The sequence below is a fragment of the Oryzias latipes genome, chromosome 17 (assembly GCF_053564925.1).
Source record: "Oryzias latipes strain Hd-rR chromosome 17, Olatipes_Hd-rR_3.1".
NCBI classification, from domain to species: domain Eukaryota; kingdom Metazoa; phylum Chordata; class Actinopteri; order Beloniformes; family Adrianichthyidae; genus Oryzias; species Oryzias latipes.
Genome location: NC_136253.1, coordinates 28,217,211 through 28,231,858, shown reverse-complemented (window position 1 = coordinate 28,231,858; position 14,648 = coordinate 28,217,211). Strand labels below are relative to the sequence as shown.

The following is a 14,648-nucleotide window of genomic DNA, read 5'->3' as shown; positions in this document are numbered from 1 at the left end:
GGGTGAAACCATACTAATCTGTTTCCATGTCAATTAATATGCAGAAAAAACACAGTTTCCATATTTGAAGGGTGGAACAAGTGTTTATTTATTTGAATTTATGAAAGTGAAAATGTATTTTCAAAAGGTATGTACGTACTCTTTTAGGAATACTGTCTTGACAAATGTGCATTTTAGGTTTTGGTAGCTTCATGGCTGTGCAGACTTCTTATGTATAATACAGATTTAATTAACAATGGAACAAAAAAATCAGGCATGCTCTCAAAATAAATTCAAGAAACACAAAAAGTAAGTTGTAACTTAGGTTTAAAACCCAGCAGTTTTACTTTTGATATACATACCAAAAATAAATGGAAAAAAAAATAGAATTCCCATTTCTAGTTAATTCTTCCATTCTCCTATCAAACAGCAGCTCAAAATCATACAATTTGAGAGTATTTAGTTTGGGATATTCTTTATTTTTTCAAGATGTGTTACAAAGTCTACCTCTTGGACACTCAACATGTAGGTCTACAATATTTCTAACCCTTTTGTACTCAAGGTTAAACTTCTTCTTTCCTTTGAGACCCATTTAGAAGATCTGAGGGTATGGGGAAATATTTGGAGGGAAGAAAGGACAATTAGGAAAGAAAAAAAAAGGAAAAAAGAAAATGTGTGTGAGGCGTAACATTATTTGTGTTGTCATAACCCAAACAAAAAAAAGATTGGATTTTTTGCACAAACACACGTCTTCAAACTTTTTTACAAGTAAAAATGTAAATACCGGAAACATGAACATGTCTGCACGGACCCACTTGTGGATGTCTATGCAAACATTAAACCCATGCACACTAAAAAGAAGTTGTGAGGCTTAAAGGCTTAACCCACATACTATATATATTTCAGCACATATTTTTTTTATTTTTTTTTTATTACGTCCAATTTCTAACATGAAAACCTACATTTTAGAGCCTCTTTTTTTGGACGTCATGTTTAGCTGGTTGAGCTAAGTAGTGCCCAATCCCAAAATTGCTGTTAACGTGTTCTCCTGCATGTGTGAAACCATGATGGTCCCACAACCAGTCAATGGAATGGCTGGGAAATGATCTCAGCAACACAAGAGATTTATGGACTAACTGAGCCATTTAAACGAGAATCTGATTTTTCTTTGTTATTGGAATCAAGAACAAAAAAAAAAAGGCTGCCTGTGATAAATAGGGACATTTATGAAGTACGAGTGCTAAGTGTGTTATATTGTCACAAAACTTAAAACCTATAGAGCCAAACTTTTTGGAGGAACTATGTAAAGACTTTGGCAGATGGAGTTTGTGGTTAATGACCTTTTTTTTTTTTTTTTTAATTTGTGATCAGATTCAGAACAGCACCTGTATCCTCACACCCAGTTCCCTTCAGTGCATACCAAACGTAAAACATATTCTGTCTTGGGCTTCTTTGAGTTTTACGAAAAACGGAGCTCTGCATTTATCTGAAAGACTAAATGAAATGGTAATTGCTTCATTCCAATCTTCTTTTGTGCAGGAGCACATTCTAAAGTTAAGTTTTGTCTGGGTGGATGAAGGCATACCACTTTTGATTACATTCTCTCTCAGAGTAATGTGATGCCCAACTGGACTTTCCTTTGTCTGGTAAAGAATTAAAGGGGGGTGTGATGACAAAAGGTAAAGTTCATGAATAACTTTTCCTGTATTTCCCTTGTTTATCATTTGATTTATTTTTCTTACAAAATTGACATTCTGTGATAGTACAGGTAGGGAAAATGAGGGGGTAAATGGGTCTGCTTAGTAAGGTGCCCCAGTGGTACAGACTACTTGACAGGCTAGTACACTTGAAAAAGAGATGTAAAAAAAAATATATATTGCTCAGGCTTATTGCTGAACTCTACTGCAGTAATGAGATGCTCTGCAATAATCTGCCAGACCAATGTCCAGCCTGATATGGCCTTTTTGTTGCCAGGTAATTGCAGCTTTGTAAGTCTTGAAAAGCAGTTTCAGAAGAAGAGCCGTATCTGTGTACAAAGATCCAGCGGAAATTGATGATACAAATGTGGTAAAAAGCAAACATCAAAGACACTCAAACAAGAGATTTACAAGTTCAGGAAAATTGCTTTATTAGCATAAGGCCTATGAGAGAGATTGTAAAGCAAACTTTCTCCTGATATTGTTTGTATCCCATATCAGCTAAAGAAAAAAACAGAAAAAGACATTGGAAGAAAAGCATTGTGTAGATTTAAGTAAGTACTGTCTTGTCTGTGCAGATAAGTCTACACATCATGATATGACATGAAGAACCTGGAAAAATGTTGAATGGGGAAATCTGTATTATTTAATAAAATATTCAGCAGTCTAACATTTAATGGTATTTAAAAATCATTTGGTTTTAGAAGATGTTTTTGAGGAAATTAAGTGTAAAAATATTCTAACCCAGTACCCACATACCCCACATAAAAAGCGTGACTTTGTTATGCACTGAAAACAGTCTTTATTTAAAATTGTCACTTAATCTTATAGGAAAGGTTTTGAGACATTGTAAACATAAACTTTTGTATTACCGTACATGCTTTTATTTTTAATGTTTAAAACACAGAGTTGAAAGAATGGGTTAAAATGGCACCTGTCTTTAAGAAATTACTATCAAAAAAGCAGTAGAAAGAAAATCCACAATGGATAATGAAAAGGAAGAGAAGCATGCACCATAATAGAAGAAAGGGGGTGTCAAAGGGACTCTGTGTGAACCACCAAAGAGGCCATTTAACTGCCTTCCATCCCATCGTGTGTCTGTGAGGAAAGACTGATCAATAGTGTGATTTAGGAGTTCATTCATGGCCTTTTGCTCTCAAGAAGAGACACACTCAAAGATACAGATACAAAGGTTATATGCTGCACCTTCAAAGGCGGCCTTTCACACCTGGCCTAGATTTAGTCACATATATCTTTGTTAGCCAAAGAAAACATGTTCATTTATAACATTTTTTTTAAAGAAAGCTGAGGGAGTTTAATAAAATGGTAAATGCCACAAGAACACAAATGGGGTAGTCCTATGGATGATGAAACTGCTCTCTTTTTCAGCTAATAAACAATACTTCTATAAGCTTTTTGGCACAGCTGTCTTGACCTAGATTACAAGCCAGCAATCCGTCAGACCACGGAATGCCAAGTATATCTACAAACAGTCCTCCTCTACTTGGCTGATGTTTGGAGAGCTATTCCAACAGAAACACACACATAGCTATCAGCAGCTTTTAAAGCCAGAATGGTGGTTTGCATTCAATATAAATCCAAAGCATTGCAGAGATTTCCAAACAACCACATGACTAAAAAACATCTGCATCCTGCTAGCTCTAAACTCACACACGATGTAAGGCAAATGTTTCCACAAAGCAAGGCTGCTTAGCCAAATGGGAAGTTGCTTAGGAGCACAAGATGTTTGGGGGCCCTGGACCCTTAAACCAATTTTCAATTTGCATTACTGCAGCTACGCAACCATGCAGCTTTTGCTAAATAGACAAGATGCGGTTTCAAGGTCTCCAGTTTGCTGCTGGAAAAAAGGACTCATGAATTAATGATCGTGATTGTGGATGGGGTCGTACGGCAAAAAAATGAACCCCACAGAAATAGATCTCATTTTGTCCTTGTATAGAGAGGTGGGGATTAGTCGCTGGCAACAAAAGCAAATTTGAGTGTTTCTGTTTTGAGTTGCCACCGTTTAATGTCAATGTTGTGCAATGAGTGACACTGTAAACGTGTCAATGTGTTTTCAATGCTTTTACTGAAAGATTGAATGGCCCTTTTTTTCCTGAGCTTGAGCAAATGTGAGGCTGCATTCAGAATCCTCCATGTATAATGTGATTTTAAAAATTATTCAAGCCACGGGTCCCAGAGAGAAATCCATGATGCTGAACTGATCCCTCTGTGAGATGTTTGAGAGGGACCCATTACTGTGCAGTCATGGCTGGCTTGGCCCTCTGAGCCCAATGCTAACGAGGTGGCCAGAAGTCGACCCTTTGCCTTTGAAAGCAGCAGCACAGAACATGACTGTAGGCTTCTCCCTTTATCTCAGACTTGGAGTCTCTGTTAGGAGGCTGTGCGATTTACTTGAGCCTCCACATCTCAAACAGAAATGTTAAGTGAACTACAGAGTGAAAAAAAGCTGGACATTTTTACTTACGGCCAATTTTGTGTATAGATGATTGTGAACTATACTGTTCAAGAGTTTGGTGTGAGACCAGCTGACCATTAAAACTAGACCTTTTCTCAGGGTAACTGAGGCAGGGATTGGTAGTTTGGAACACACATGTATAGACTTGAATTCTTCAAAAACTAGTTTATTCATAAAATCTTACTTAACAAAAAAGTGTGAAGGCAAAGAAAAAGACACTAACAGAGTTCACTTGCAAGTGAACCAAAACCCCTTGCTTTCATAAATATCAGGTTTTGTTTGTTGAGTCTGCAGAAAATGTCAAAAACTTCATGTGCCCAATCATTTCAAACCATCCAAGGCAATGTATTCTGCTGTAGACCAAGCACACCACTGTGGAAGCATTCTAGGTTATCAAGAAAAGCCCTGGAAGTTCATTTTGGAAGGATGTGCTGAAAATGTTGGCAGCTAGAGATGTCTGAAATGTATACTTTCAAAAGGCCTCAGGACAGACCTCAGAATTTCTGAAGATTAAATCTCCCAGTTATCTTTTAAATGAGTCAGTGCTTCCTTGGATTAGCAGACGAGAGATGAAGAAAGTGAGGAGATCGTTTAAGAACACAGAGAGAAAATAGCCGAGAATATTTCATTTTTGCTCTCTGCTATGAATACTTGAATTAAGAAAATGTCCCTTTTATTTTCCTTTTAATACATAATTTTAATAGATTTGAACAGAATATCTTCACATCACAACTTCTGAACACAAAAATAAACATTCTGTATTCTGTAAGATCAACTAAAAATGAAGAACTATTGATTTCTTTATGTACTTTATTGAGCACATATGCAAACACAGTGACGTTTTTACCATTTATTTAACCATTCTTAATTTTGCAGTTTTTATACTTACAATTAATATAATTCTAATATTTAAACATTAGATATGAAACTGCAGGCTATAGTTATAGTATGGATAACAGTGCCTCAGTTGTGTTCCATATGCATAAGGATGCTCCTACTCATATGCACTGTACAGCAAATTAAACATGCAAATAAGCTCTTTCACTTTTTCATTATCTTGTCTTAGTTTTCTCTCTCTTTCTGTCTGTGTCGGATGTTTCAGGCTTCGACTTTGATTAGTTATGAGCCAAGCTCTAAAATGTGGGGGCTGTAAGTGGGGCCAGATAGAAGTAAAGTAAAGGGGAATATGGTGGGCGAGATGGAGAGTGGGGGAAGTGGGGTGCGGGACACAGTCACCGATCACTGTCAGCATCATGGTCCCAGGGTGACAATGGAGGACGCAGTTGAAGGGGGACACAGGTGCTTCTGGGGGCTGAACCTCAACCTCGTACAGGCATAGCACATTGTCTCTGACAGGCTCTTCACACATAGGTCACAAGGGCATACAGTGTATACAAGTGCACATGGTTATCAGGTGGAACTTTTTATTTATATTTGAGTGTCTTAACTTTTTTGTGTATTGTGTACATCTCGGAAAGTCAATTTGTATTTATTATATTGTTACCTATTTTGTTTCAGATCAAAAGAGTGTAAAGGGCTTCCAAAAGAGATATTTTGCATAAAAAAACATAAAACCACTTGAAATATTGTATCTGACATCACCAATGGGGTTTTGAAGAGTAAAACTTGAAATTTGAATTTGTTAGGACACATTTATTGGAGTTTTCTACACCCAACTCAAAAAGATTTTAGAGATTTGGCAATTTTGGTACAAAGTATGAGAACTTTGTTGAGTCTACCATGACTCCAGCTATCTGTCTTTCAAAAAACACACCCCTTAAATTTCACAAATTTGAGCTTTAATACAAAGTAGATTTTTAAAGCAATCTTCCAAAATAAAGTTGTCAAGATTAGAAAACAAGGCAGGGAGGCCATTGCTTTCAGTGGTGTGTAAAGTTTTGTTTGGCTTTAGGATTAACAAAACAAAGAAACTAATATAGATAATTTAGACAAACCTCAATGCATATAATCTAAGATGTAAGATTTAAAAAGCACAACAGATAAGTCCTTAGTTCTTAACACTCAAGTTCTTAACACTCAAGTACTTAAATGGCTTAAAATAAAAATGCTCCAGAATTTAAGGCCCTTTAGTTTGGCTCTTTTTTCTAAACTGCAAGCATTTCTTGCACTCCCCTAAAGCTGTCAGGAACTGTGTACCTGTGGCTAGTAATTGATAATGTGGTCCAGGCAGCCCTAGCCCTGGTCAGTAAAGCGTGAACCTGCCTGAGAAGGAAAAAAAGCTCAAGTGCACTGAGGTAAAGCTCAGCCCTCATGCAGACTGTTTAGCATATAGGAGTGGAAAGCAGGGCAAAAGGTGAGAGCCAGGCAATGCAGATGGAAGCTGATCTATTATGGAATAGAACAAACACAGCACATTCATTTGATGACATTTATATGAGGGATTTGGAGTTGTATACAAGGTGAATGTTAATAAGGTTTTAGCAGAATGCAGAACAAGTGTTAAATAGTTGATGAACACAAAATTAAACCTTTTTTCTTAGCTCTAATTATACCTCTATGCACGGGGGAGGAATTGCTAAATATTCAGAATGGATTTGGTGTTTACAAAGTGGTTTGATTCTCCAGATTGTAGTATGTTCACAACACTTGACGCTGTCCTTTATTGTTTTGTTTTATTGTTTTTTTTTTTGTTAAAGTTTTGTACCGTTATTCTTTTTACATATATTGCCCTTTCACACATAAGACAATGATCACTTAAGGCAGGAGTCCGCAAATCCAGGCCTCGAAGGCCGGTGTCCTGCTGGTTTTCCAGAAACCCTGCCTTATGTGCTGTTGATTACATGGATCAGGTGTGTTTAGCCAATAAGGAACTTCAATGGCAGGTTGGTTGGAAAACATGTAGGACATTGGCCCCTTTGAGGCCTGGATTTGGGGACCCCTGACTTAAGGCTTTTTGTTTGACATGTTTCCTCTTTTTAGTACATGGAAGCTTTCTCATATTAATTTATGAAAATACATTTAGCATAAATATCATGAATGATGTTGGCAGGAGCCATATGTAGAAAACAACAGCTAATTTGTGTGAGGAAACTATACTATGACAAATGACTAACATAGAAAATAAGAAGATCGGGCATGAATCTTGTGACAGCAAAGTTATTAAACGTTATTAACTAAAACAAACCAGCTGAAATGATACAAAAGAAAATGGTATGAAAATTTAGAGAGAGAAAAAGCTGAACAGTATAGATTTTCTTTGTAAACGTCTTTTAAAAGCTGGTATTAAGAAAAGAAGGGGTCTTTTTTCTACAAAAATTTGTTGTTGTACCTGAGTTTTATGCTGATGAGAAACAGCCAATTTGAGTTCCAGTCCCCCCAAATGCTGCATGGAACTGCAGAACGCATTGCAAGGCTGTTTATGCTGACAATGCATATCATCATTGTCTAAAGAGGACATCTTAAAAGCAGATTAAATTAAAAAGCAATGCTTACTGGCATGGACTCTTGCTAATTGGAGTTTGTGCTCAGATTAAGTTATCATCCCCCAATGTCTGCAAGTGCTGGCTCAGCTAAATTTTCTGTGCAGTAACATAAAACTGTATAGTTTTGTGCAGTTCTCTTCAGGCGGACTTGGAAGTTTAACTGGGTAGTTATATCATGAACTATTAAAGTTTATTTTCCATTTCCGTAAAGGATGCTTTGAGCTTTTTTTTTTTTTTGATGAAAGTTTCTTTCCAAAGTTAATCAAGCCTGCTCATTATGTGGGAGTACAATATTTTAACAAATACAGCTTTAAATATTTTTGATATTTTTGAATTATATGGAGTGAATTGAGTTATATTTATCTGGAATGCTTTTGAAAAAATATTCACCTTTTTTGAAGTGGCTTGAGACCATCTCAGTTTCAAACTGACATTTTATTAATAAAATGACTTTTAAAAATATAAAATATTTAGTTTTTTCTTGTATTTATGGCAAATTCAGGGAACAACAAAAAAGCACCATTTCATACATGATTGTCACAATTTGTAAACGTATTTGAAAATCAATAAGATGAAAATACAAGTTACATTATGGGGCATTTGCTGTCATCAGTTACAGGAAAGCTTATGATGAAGTTTGTGTCTCATAGTTGGCTTGATGCAGTACTGTGTAACAACTTGATTATGCAAAAAAAATCAATATGGCTCTTAAAGCACCAATTTCCAAGCCAAGATGTGGGACCAGACGAGATGGCAAGTTCCAGACTTTACCGCATGTCTAATCCAATGTCTCACTGAATATGTTGGAGCAGATCAGAAGAGTTTAATCACTTCAGTCTGGTGCATTCTGTCAGGGTTAACAAATTACTGACTGATTGTGTTTTATCATACTGAACCACGTATTTATAGTCAACTGATAATTTTGCCATCCTCATCATCAATAATTGATTTTATTCTTTTGTTTTTTTATCTTCCAGCACCATCAATTGTTCCCATCATGCACCAGATCAGCTCCACCATGAACAGCTTCACACTATCATGGCCTCAACCAGAACAGCCCAATGGCATCATCCTTGATTATGAGCTACGCTACTATGAGAAGGTGAGCTGTGTGTCTGTCTGCAGGTAACTTTCCTTTCCATGTGCTTGCTTTGCAGCAAACGCAGAGCAAGTTACACAAAATGTCCTCAGTGCCTATAGGATCTCCTGGATATCTGCGAGTCCAGCCTCTAAAATATTTTGTCCTCGTGTTCCCTCCTTCTCTCCCACTGTTCTTTGGTTTCTGCTGCTGATGAAGTGAATAGCTTGACCTCTGCTCCAGGCCCACTTTGCACAGTGCAGTAACCCTGCCCCACTGTGAAAATGCATTGCATCTGGAGGGAGTCGCATCGACCCATACCCACACACACAATACATCTGCTTTATTAAGTTGCCAACCCTACCCCTCAGTGACTATGGCGCTCCAATATTGACCTGTAGGCTTTTCCCAAGGCCTTGGACATAATGATACAGGGAGATTGGAGACTCTGGTTCTTTGTTTGGGCCCTTGCTTATCCTCAGAGAGTCAATCGATTGATTTGGACCACTTTTTTTTCTAGTCTTTGTCATTGTAAAACTTTGGAGATTTGGTCTGTCTTCACTCCATTTTAGTTATCTAATTAAAACGACATGTTTTTTCTTTTTCTTTTTTACTATTAGTCATCATCATTCTGTTGAAAATTAAAAAGCCCAAACCTAATTTGTGAAATTGGAAATTATTTTAAGTGAAAGGTAGTAATTTAAAAATAACACTCTTTACCTTTGAAATCCAAGTTGTTTTGGGAGTAATTCAATTGTCTTTTTGTTTTTTTGTTCCTTGTTTTTTTCTCATTGATATGCATCAGGGGTTTGAACCAGCTTCCACGAATTTGAAACCCTCACGCTTATCTCTCGAACAGTTTAGTTTTATTAATATAACTACAGTCCCAATTAGCTCATGAATATCAATGAAGCCTAATCCTACCAATGGTTATGTAGGACATTTTTATATACACAGGTACAGAATAAAAATCACAAATTAGTGAATTATTATTCACCAGGCTGCTAATTACATTGGAATCATTTGTCTTACACAGGGTTCTTCATGCCTTACCTCCGATTAAAGATGCCTTCTTGTATGCATCCCCCATATGTTTCTGTCAGCTGAATGTCTTATCTACCATGAAAATGCTCAACCATGTGAGAGTGAGTAAGACACATGAGGGGAGTCAGAGTGATTGCTTTGTGACACACTGGGCTGCCGAGATTAGATTTCCCCTACGGTGGTCCTCTTTTGACACACTGTATTTTGAATCTGACAAGACCCCTTAAAGGTTCTGAGAAGACTTTCCTTCAACTTGCTTTTTTTGTCTGAGATGTAGGTGATTTGTCCTCCCTTATTAAATAAACATTTTAGGGGAAAATGGTTAATATACACTAGACTAAACTTTAGTGTTTAGTTTGAACCAATATTTCTTTTCTGGAATAATTTATGACAAATGTGAAAGGCAACCTGAACTCTAGTGCAGAACAAACAACCAAACCTGGACCTGCCTAAACATGATAGGCGTGGTTAACAAATAGCCATGATGTGGTTTATCTGCAGTGTGAATGGCAATTATTTATTGCACCCTAACCCAACCGATAGAAGTAGTCCAAAGAGCCTCAAGCAGAAATTAAAATTAATGCTCCACAGCAAAACTCCAAAAAAACACATATCACAAAGGTTAAAATGTGTCTCATGGGTACATATAGGTGAAAAGGTAATATTATCCATAAACAATGTTTGGAGAATTTTATAGTTTCTTTTCTTTGCGCTGTATTTTTCTTTATGCATGATCCCAAACAAACAGCTGCATCACTATCCGGGCAAACTAAACCCCCAAGAGCCAAAAAAACCCACAATAAATGAAGGTGAAAAACCATTGATAGTATATAAGAACTGAGACAAGAGAGTATGACGTGCACCCATAGAAAATGGCTTACTTCCGGTTAGTTCTCGTATACAGTCAATGGAAGAAAAAAATAAAAAAAAATAAAATAACACTAATTCAAACTATGAGGACATGAATATCACAGTATTAGAGTCCTAAATAATTTTACACACCTTTCGTCATTTCCTTAGAATTTTATTTTACATTTCTTTTCATGTACAAAATGCATAGAAGATATTCCCTTTACATTCACAGACTTGTTTGACAGAGTCTGGATTAGTCTCAAACCATTCTAGAGCCTACTCTTTATTTTTACAAGTAAAAAATTGCAAGGTATGTGAGACAACTTCACAAAACAATCTTAAAATAATATTTTGGTGTTTAAATTCTTGCATTTTTTTCTTGAGTTATAACAATCTCTTTGGCTATTTCATCTCCATTGAATCCTTCTGAATGCTTGTTGATGTATGTTTCCTCAGCTGATCTCTTTTCACCATTCTTCCCACCTTTTTATTATGGACTAAACAGTTCCAGGACCCTGTCAATTGGGTTGGAGGATCAAATGAGTTAGAGGTCTGCTGGAAAAATGTACAACCTGATGCTCTTTCTGCTCCTTTTATCTCTGGCTCTTTTTCATCTGTTTCTTTCAAAATTTGGGGAGGATGGAAATAACTCACCATAGCAGAGGTCAGGCCCCCTATTAAGACTGGAGCAGAACAGCCACAAGCTCTGGTTACTGATGATACCCCTGGTGTCAGAGAATAGACGTGTTTGTATGTGTTTTTCTGCAGGTGCATTCATGCTTTACACAGCAAGTCAAACTACCGGGTGAATTTTTGAAAGAAATTCAGGTTTTAGAGGTTGTCACCATGATCTGCAACATATTGACCCCAATGCCATCTGCAGGTTTGGCAGTTTGAAATCATCATGGTGCTTTACATACTGGACAGCTAGCAATATCTCAGCTCTCAGGGGATGAGCCAGTTTATGCTTTTTTTCTCTTCCCTCCTCCCAGCCTAGAGTCGGATATAACACTTTTGTTGATGCATGTAAATGAATCTCAGCTAAGTTCAGATCTTGGCGATATTTGCATTAATCATATAGGAAAGTAGCTGTGAAGAAAAAAAAACAAAAAAAACTCATCAGTTTCCCTTTGTGTGTGTGTTTGTGCGTGTATGTGTTATTTGCTTGCGTGCAAATGTGTTTGAGACTGTGAAGAGGACACATGGTATCCCACCATGCTTGTCTTCATGCCAAGTGGCCATGCTGTCCGATTTGGGTGGTTGGCATTTTTTGAAAAATAGGCACACAAACATTGTCCACACATGCAGACACGCATCAAGCAAAAACAGCACAATTCATTTTGGCTTTGTCCTGATATCTAAAATACTATATTTTTTATTATAAACCTCAGCACCCTTTGTTTTGATAGTTACTGTAAACAGCTGGTACATAAAATGAAAAATCTACAGAAAATAAAAGTAACAAGAGGCTCTTTGGCAACTAGTTGGCAATGCAATCTAGGCTAGGAGAGAATTGGCAACTGGCAAAATGTTTTACTAGTAACACCAAATGCTAACCTTTGAGTAAAAATTTAATTAGACGCTAACAAAATTAAGTGTTCATTTTATGATATTATTGTATGTACATTTGTTTAATGCCTTACTAAAAATTACATGAGGTGCATCAATGTGGGATAAATTTTGCTCAACCGTCCAAGGAATGTAGATCTGTACATAAAACACATGAAGAACATATAAGACCCAATCGATTAAAACTATAAGAATCATTAACTCCAGGTAAGTCCATCTAAAGACACTATGGTCAACTACTTACTAGGTATCTTACAAGATGAACAATAAAATCCACATAATTCTCATTTGTTCACATATTGTCCCAGATTACTGTTGCAGGATTGTATAAAAGAACGCAGAGTTCTTGTTTTGTACACAGGGCATGTTCCTCCACCTTCTGGTGTACCACTTCCTTTTTCTTACAACCGCTGTGAAAAACCACTCTGAAAACTCAACAAGCATTTCATTTGGCAAACCCCAAGTCACTGTATTTTTTGTTAATAAAGGAAGAAAGTGCTACAGTCCAAAGAAGCATTTTGCAAAGTTCTTTAGGGCCAGTTCCTTGTGAAGGAAAGACCTTTGACATGCACAGAGAAAAACACAATCCACTAGAGAAAAGGGACAGCACTTAGAAACTGCAGGATTAGCACAAACAACTCTTCTGAGGTAAACCTAACAGTGATACATTTGCTTCACCACCATCCACAAGTGGTCATCAGAACAAAGAGATAAACTTGAAAAACATTAAGAATACCTATCATGTGACTGAAGACCATTCTCTGTGGTTTTACAGTATGGTCAAGCTTCGACCTTCCCCGCAGCGCTTCCTGTCTGCCACCCCTGGCATTACTTGTGATTGGCTGTTCTACCATCTGCCTTTCCACCTGCAACTCTGTTTTGATTTAGCGAGTTGGGGTGTGGTCGTCCTAATCCCCATTTGACTTGCAGCAGGAGAGGACCTCTCTTAGCTGGAAGTCCCTCCTGGCGTGGTCTTTCATTGGCTAAATCCAAATTTACTGAAATGCTTATTGCCAGCTCACTTTTAAGTAGCAGATGTGTGTGTGTGTGTGTGGGGGTGTGTGCGGGTGTGTGTGTGTGTGTGTCAGGTAATACCCTTTTGACAGGCGTCAGGAAGGGGCCACTTCTAGCTATTGCTCCCCAAAGGGATGCTGAGCCACTGGCGGTTTGCCATCTGTCTGCTCACCTGTCTTCCATTCAAATGCAACAGATGGGATGGTGGTTTTGAGAAAGAAAATGCAGGAATAAGCTAATCTTGACCCCAAGTGCTTTATGTGCACCCATCCATAGCTTGGACTAGTGTCTCCAGGGGCTTCTCCAGGCACCGCTTTCCAGCATACTGATAAAGCTGCTATGAAGTCATGATTCTCAAGTATTTGTTTCCAGTCTGCATTAAAATAATGGAAACAAACAAAAAGGCAGTGACATGATTAAGCCTTCTAAAGTAGTTACATCAGGTTGTCATTTAAAAAAAATCTCTTTCGTCTCACAGATGAAAACAAAACTCCATTGGATGTTCCCACATGCTAAACTCAAACATTTGTCTTCATTAAGTCCTGAGTGTCCAATAAGAGTTAATGTGATTGCACATATCATTATGTGTGTGCAAATCTGTGTGCTGGTGGGGGGAAAGATTTCATAGCTGCATTTACCTCGTTTGCTCAAAGACGGAGCAACCGGAATGATTCAATTACACCAATCAGACTGGATAATGATTTTGGTGTGGGCTGCTGCTGCCTTGAGTTTCTTATCGCTTCCTGCCTTCGTCAACCTAGGCCAACCCCGCCCGACACATACACATACTTTGTCACGTTTTTTCACACATTTGTCAACTTTCTTTTGCTCAATTTGACTTATCGACGGGGAAGATTGAGCAGATGTGCTAGTTTAGCTCAGAAGAGAGTCCTGTTTGCAGAGATAAAAAAAAAGGCTGAATGTGTTTCCACTGTATTAGTGTCACAGAGAAATGTGCCCCTTTCTCGTGTTTGTCAGTATCTAACCATGTGCTGCAGCTGCAGGTGTTATGTGGGTGCAGTTCTATTTTCTAGCTGCCACATTCACTCTGTGTCATTGGAAAGTGATGACCTGTTGTTACATTGGCAGATCCTGTGCCTTCATCAAATCCACTCAAAGCACAGTAACTCACTGACTCTATTAAGCATTAGGCATACCATTATTTAGACTGTGTAATGTTATGTGCATTAAGTTATAGAAGATTCATGAACATGAATATTTTAGTGTGTTGTTAAATCATTACAAAATATATGTACACATATATACTTATCTTTTATCTTTTGTGGTGCCAGTGCATTAATTAAATATTTTATTTGGATTGCATTATATCTAGTTTGTAAAAACCAATATATCCCCCTATCTTAAATGGCCCAAATCATGAAAAATCCACTTTTTGAGCTTTTAAGTGTATCATAATGTTAATTCCTCACAAAAAAAAAAACAACCTGAGTGTTCCTCTCCAACACTGCTCTCCATGAAAACAGCGGGTTCTC

The 14,648-nt window shown here is 37.4% G+C and overlaps 1 protein-coding gene across 2 annotated transcripts in view; it reads left to right on the top strand.

Annotated features, from left to right (window-relative positions):
* The window catches only part of ephb1 (EPH receptor B1), a 159,592-nt gene that overhangs the window by 108,275 nt on the left and 36,669 nt on the right, over positions 1-14,648 (top strand). For both annotated transcript variants that reach the window (XM_011486792.4, XM_004079228.5), the window contains exon 6: positions 8,576-8,700. In XM_011486792.4, the coding sequence (XP_011485094.2) occupies positions 8,576-8,700 (125 nt within the window). The remainder of the gene's footprint in view (positions 1-8,575; positions 8,701-14,648) is intronic.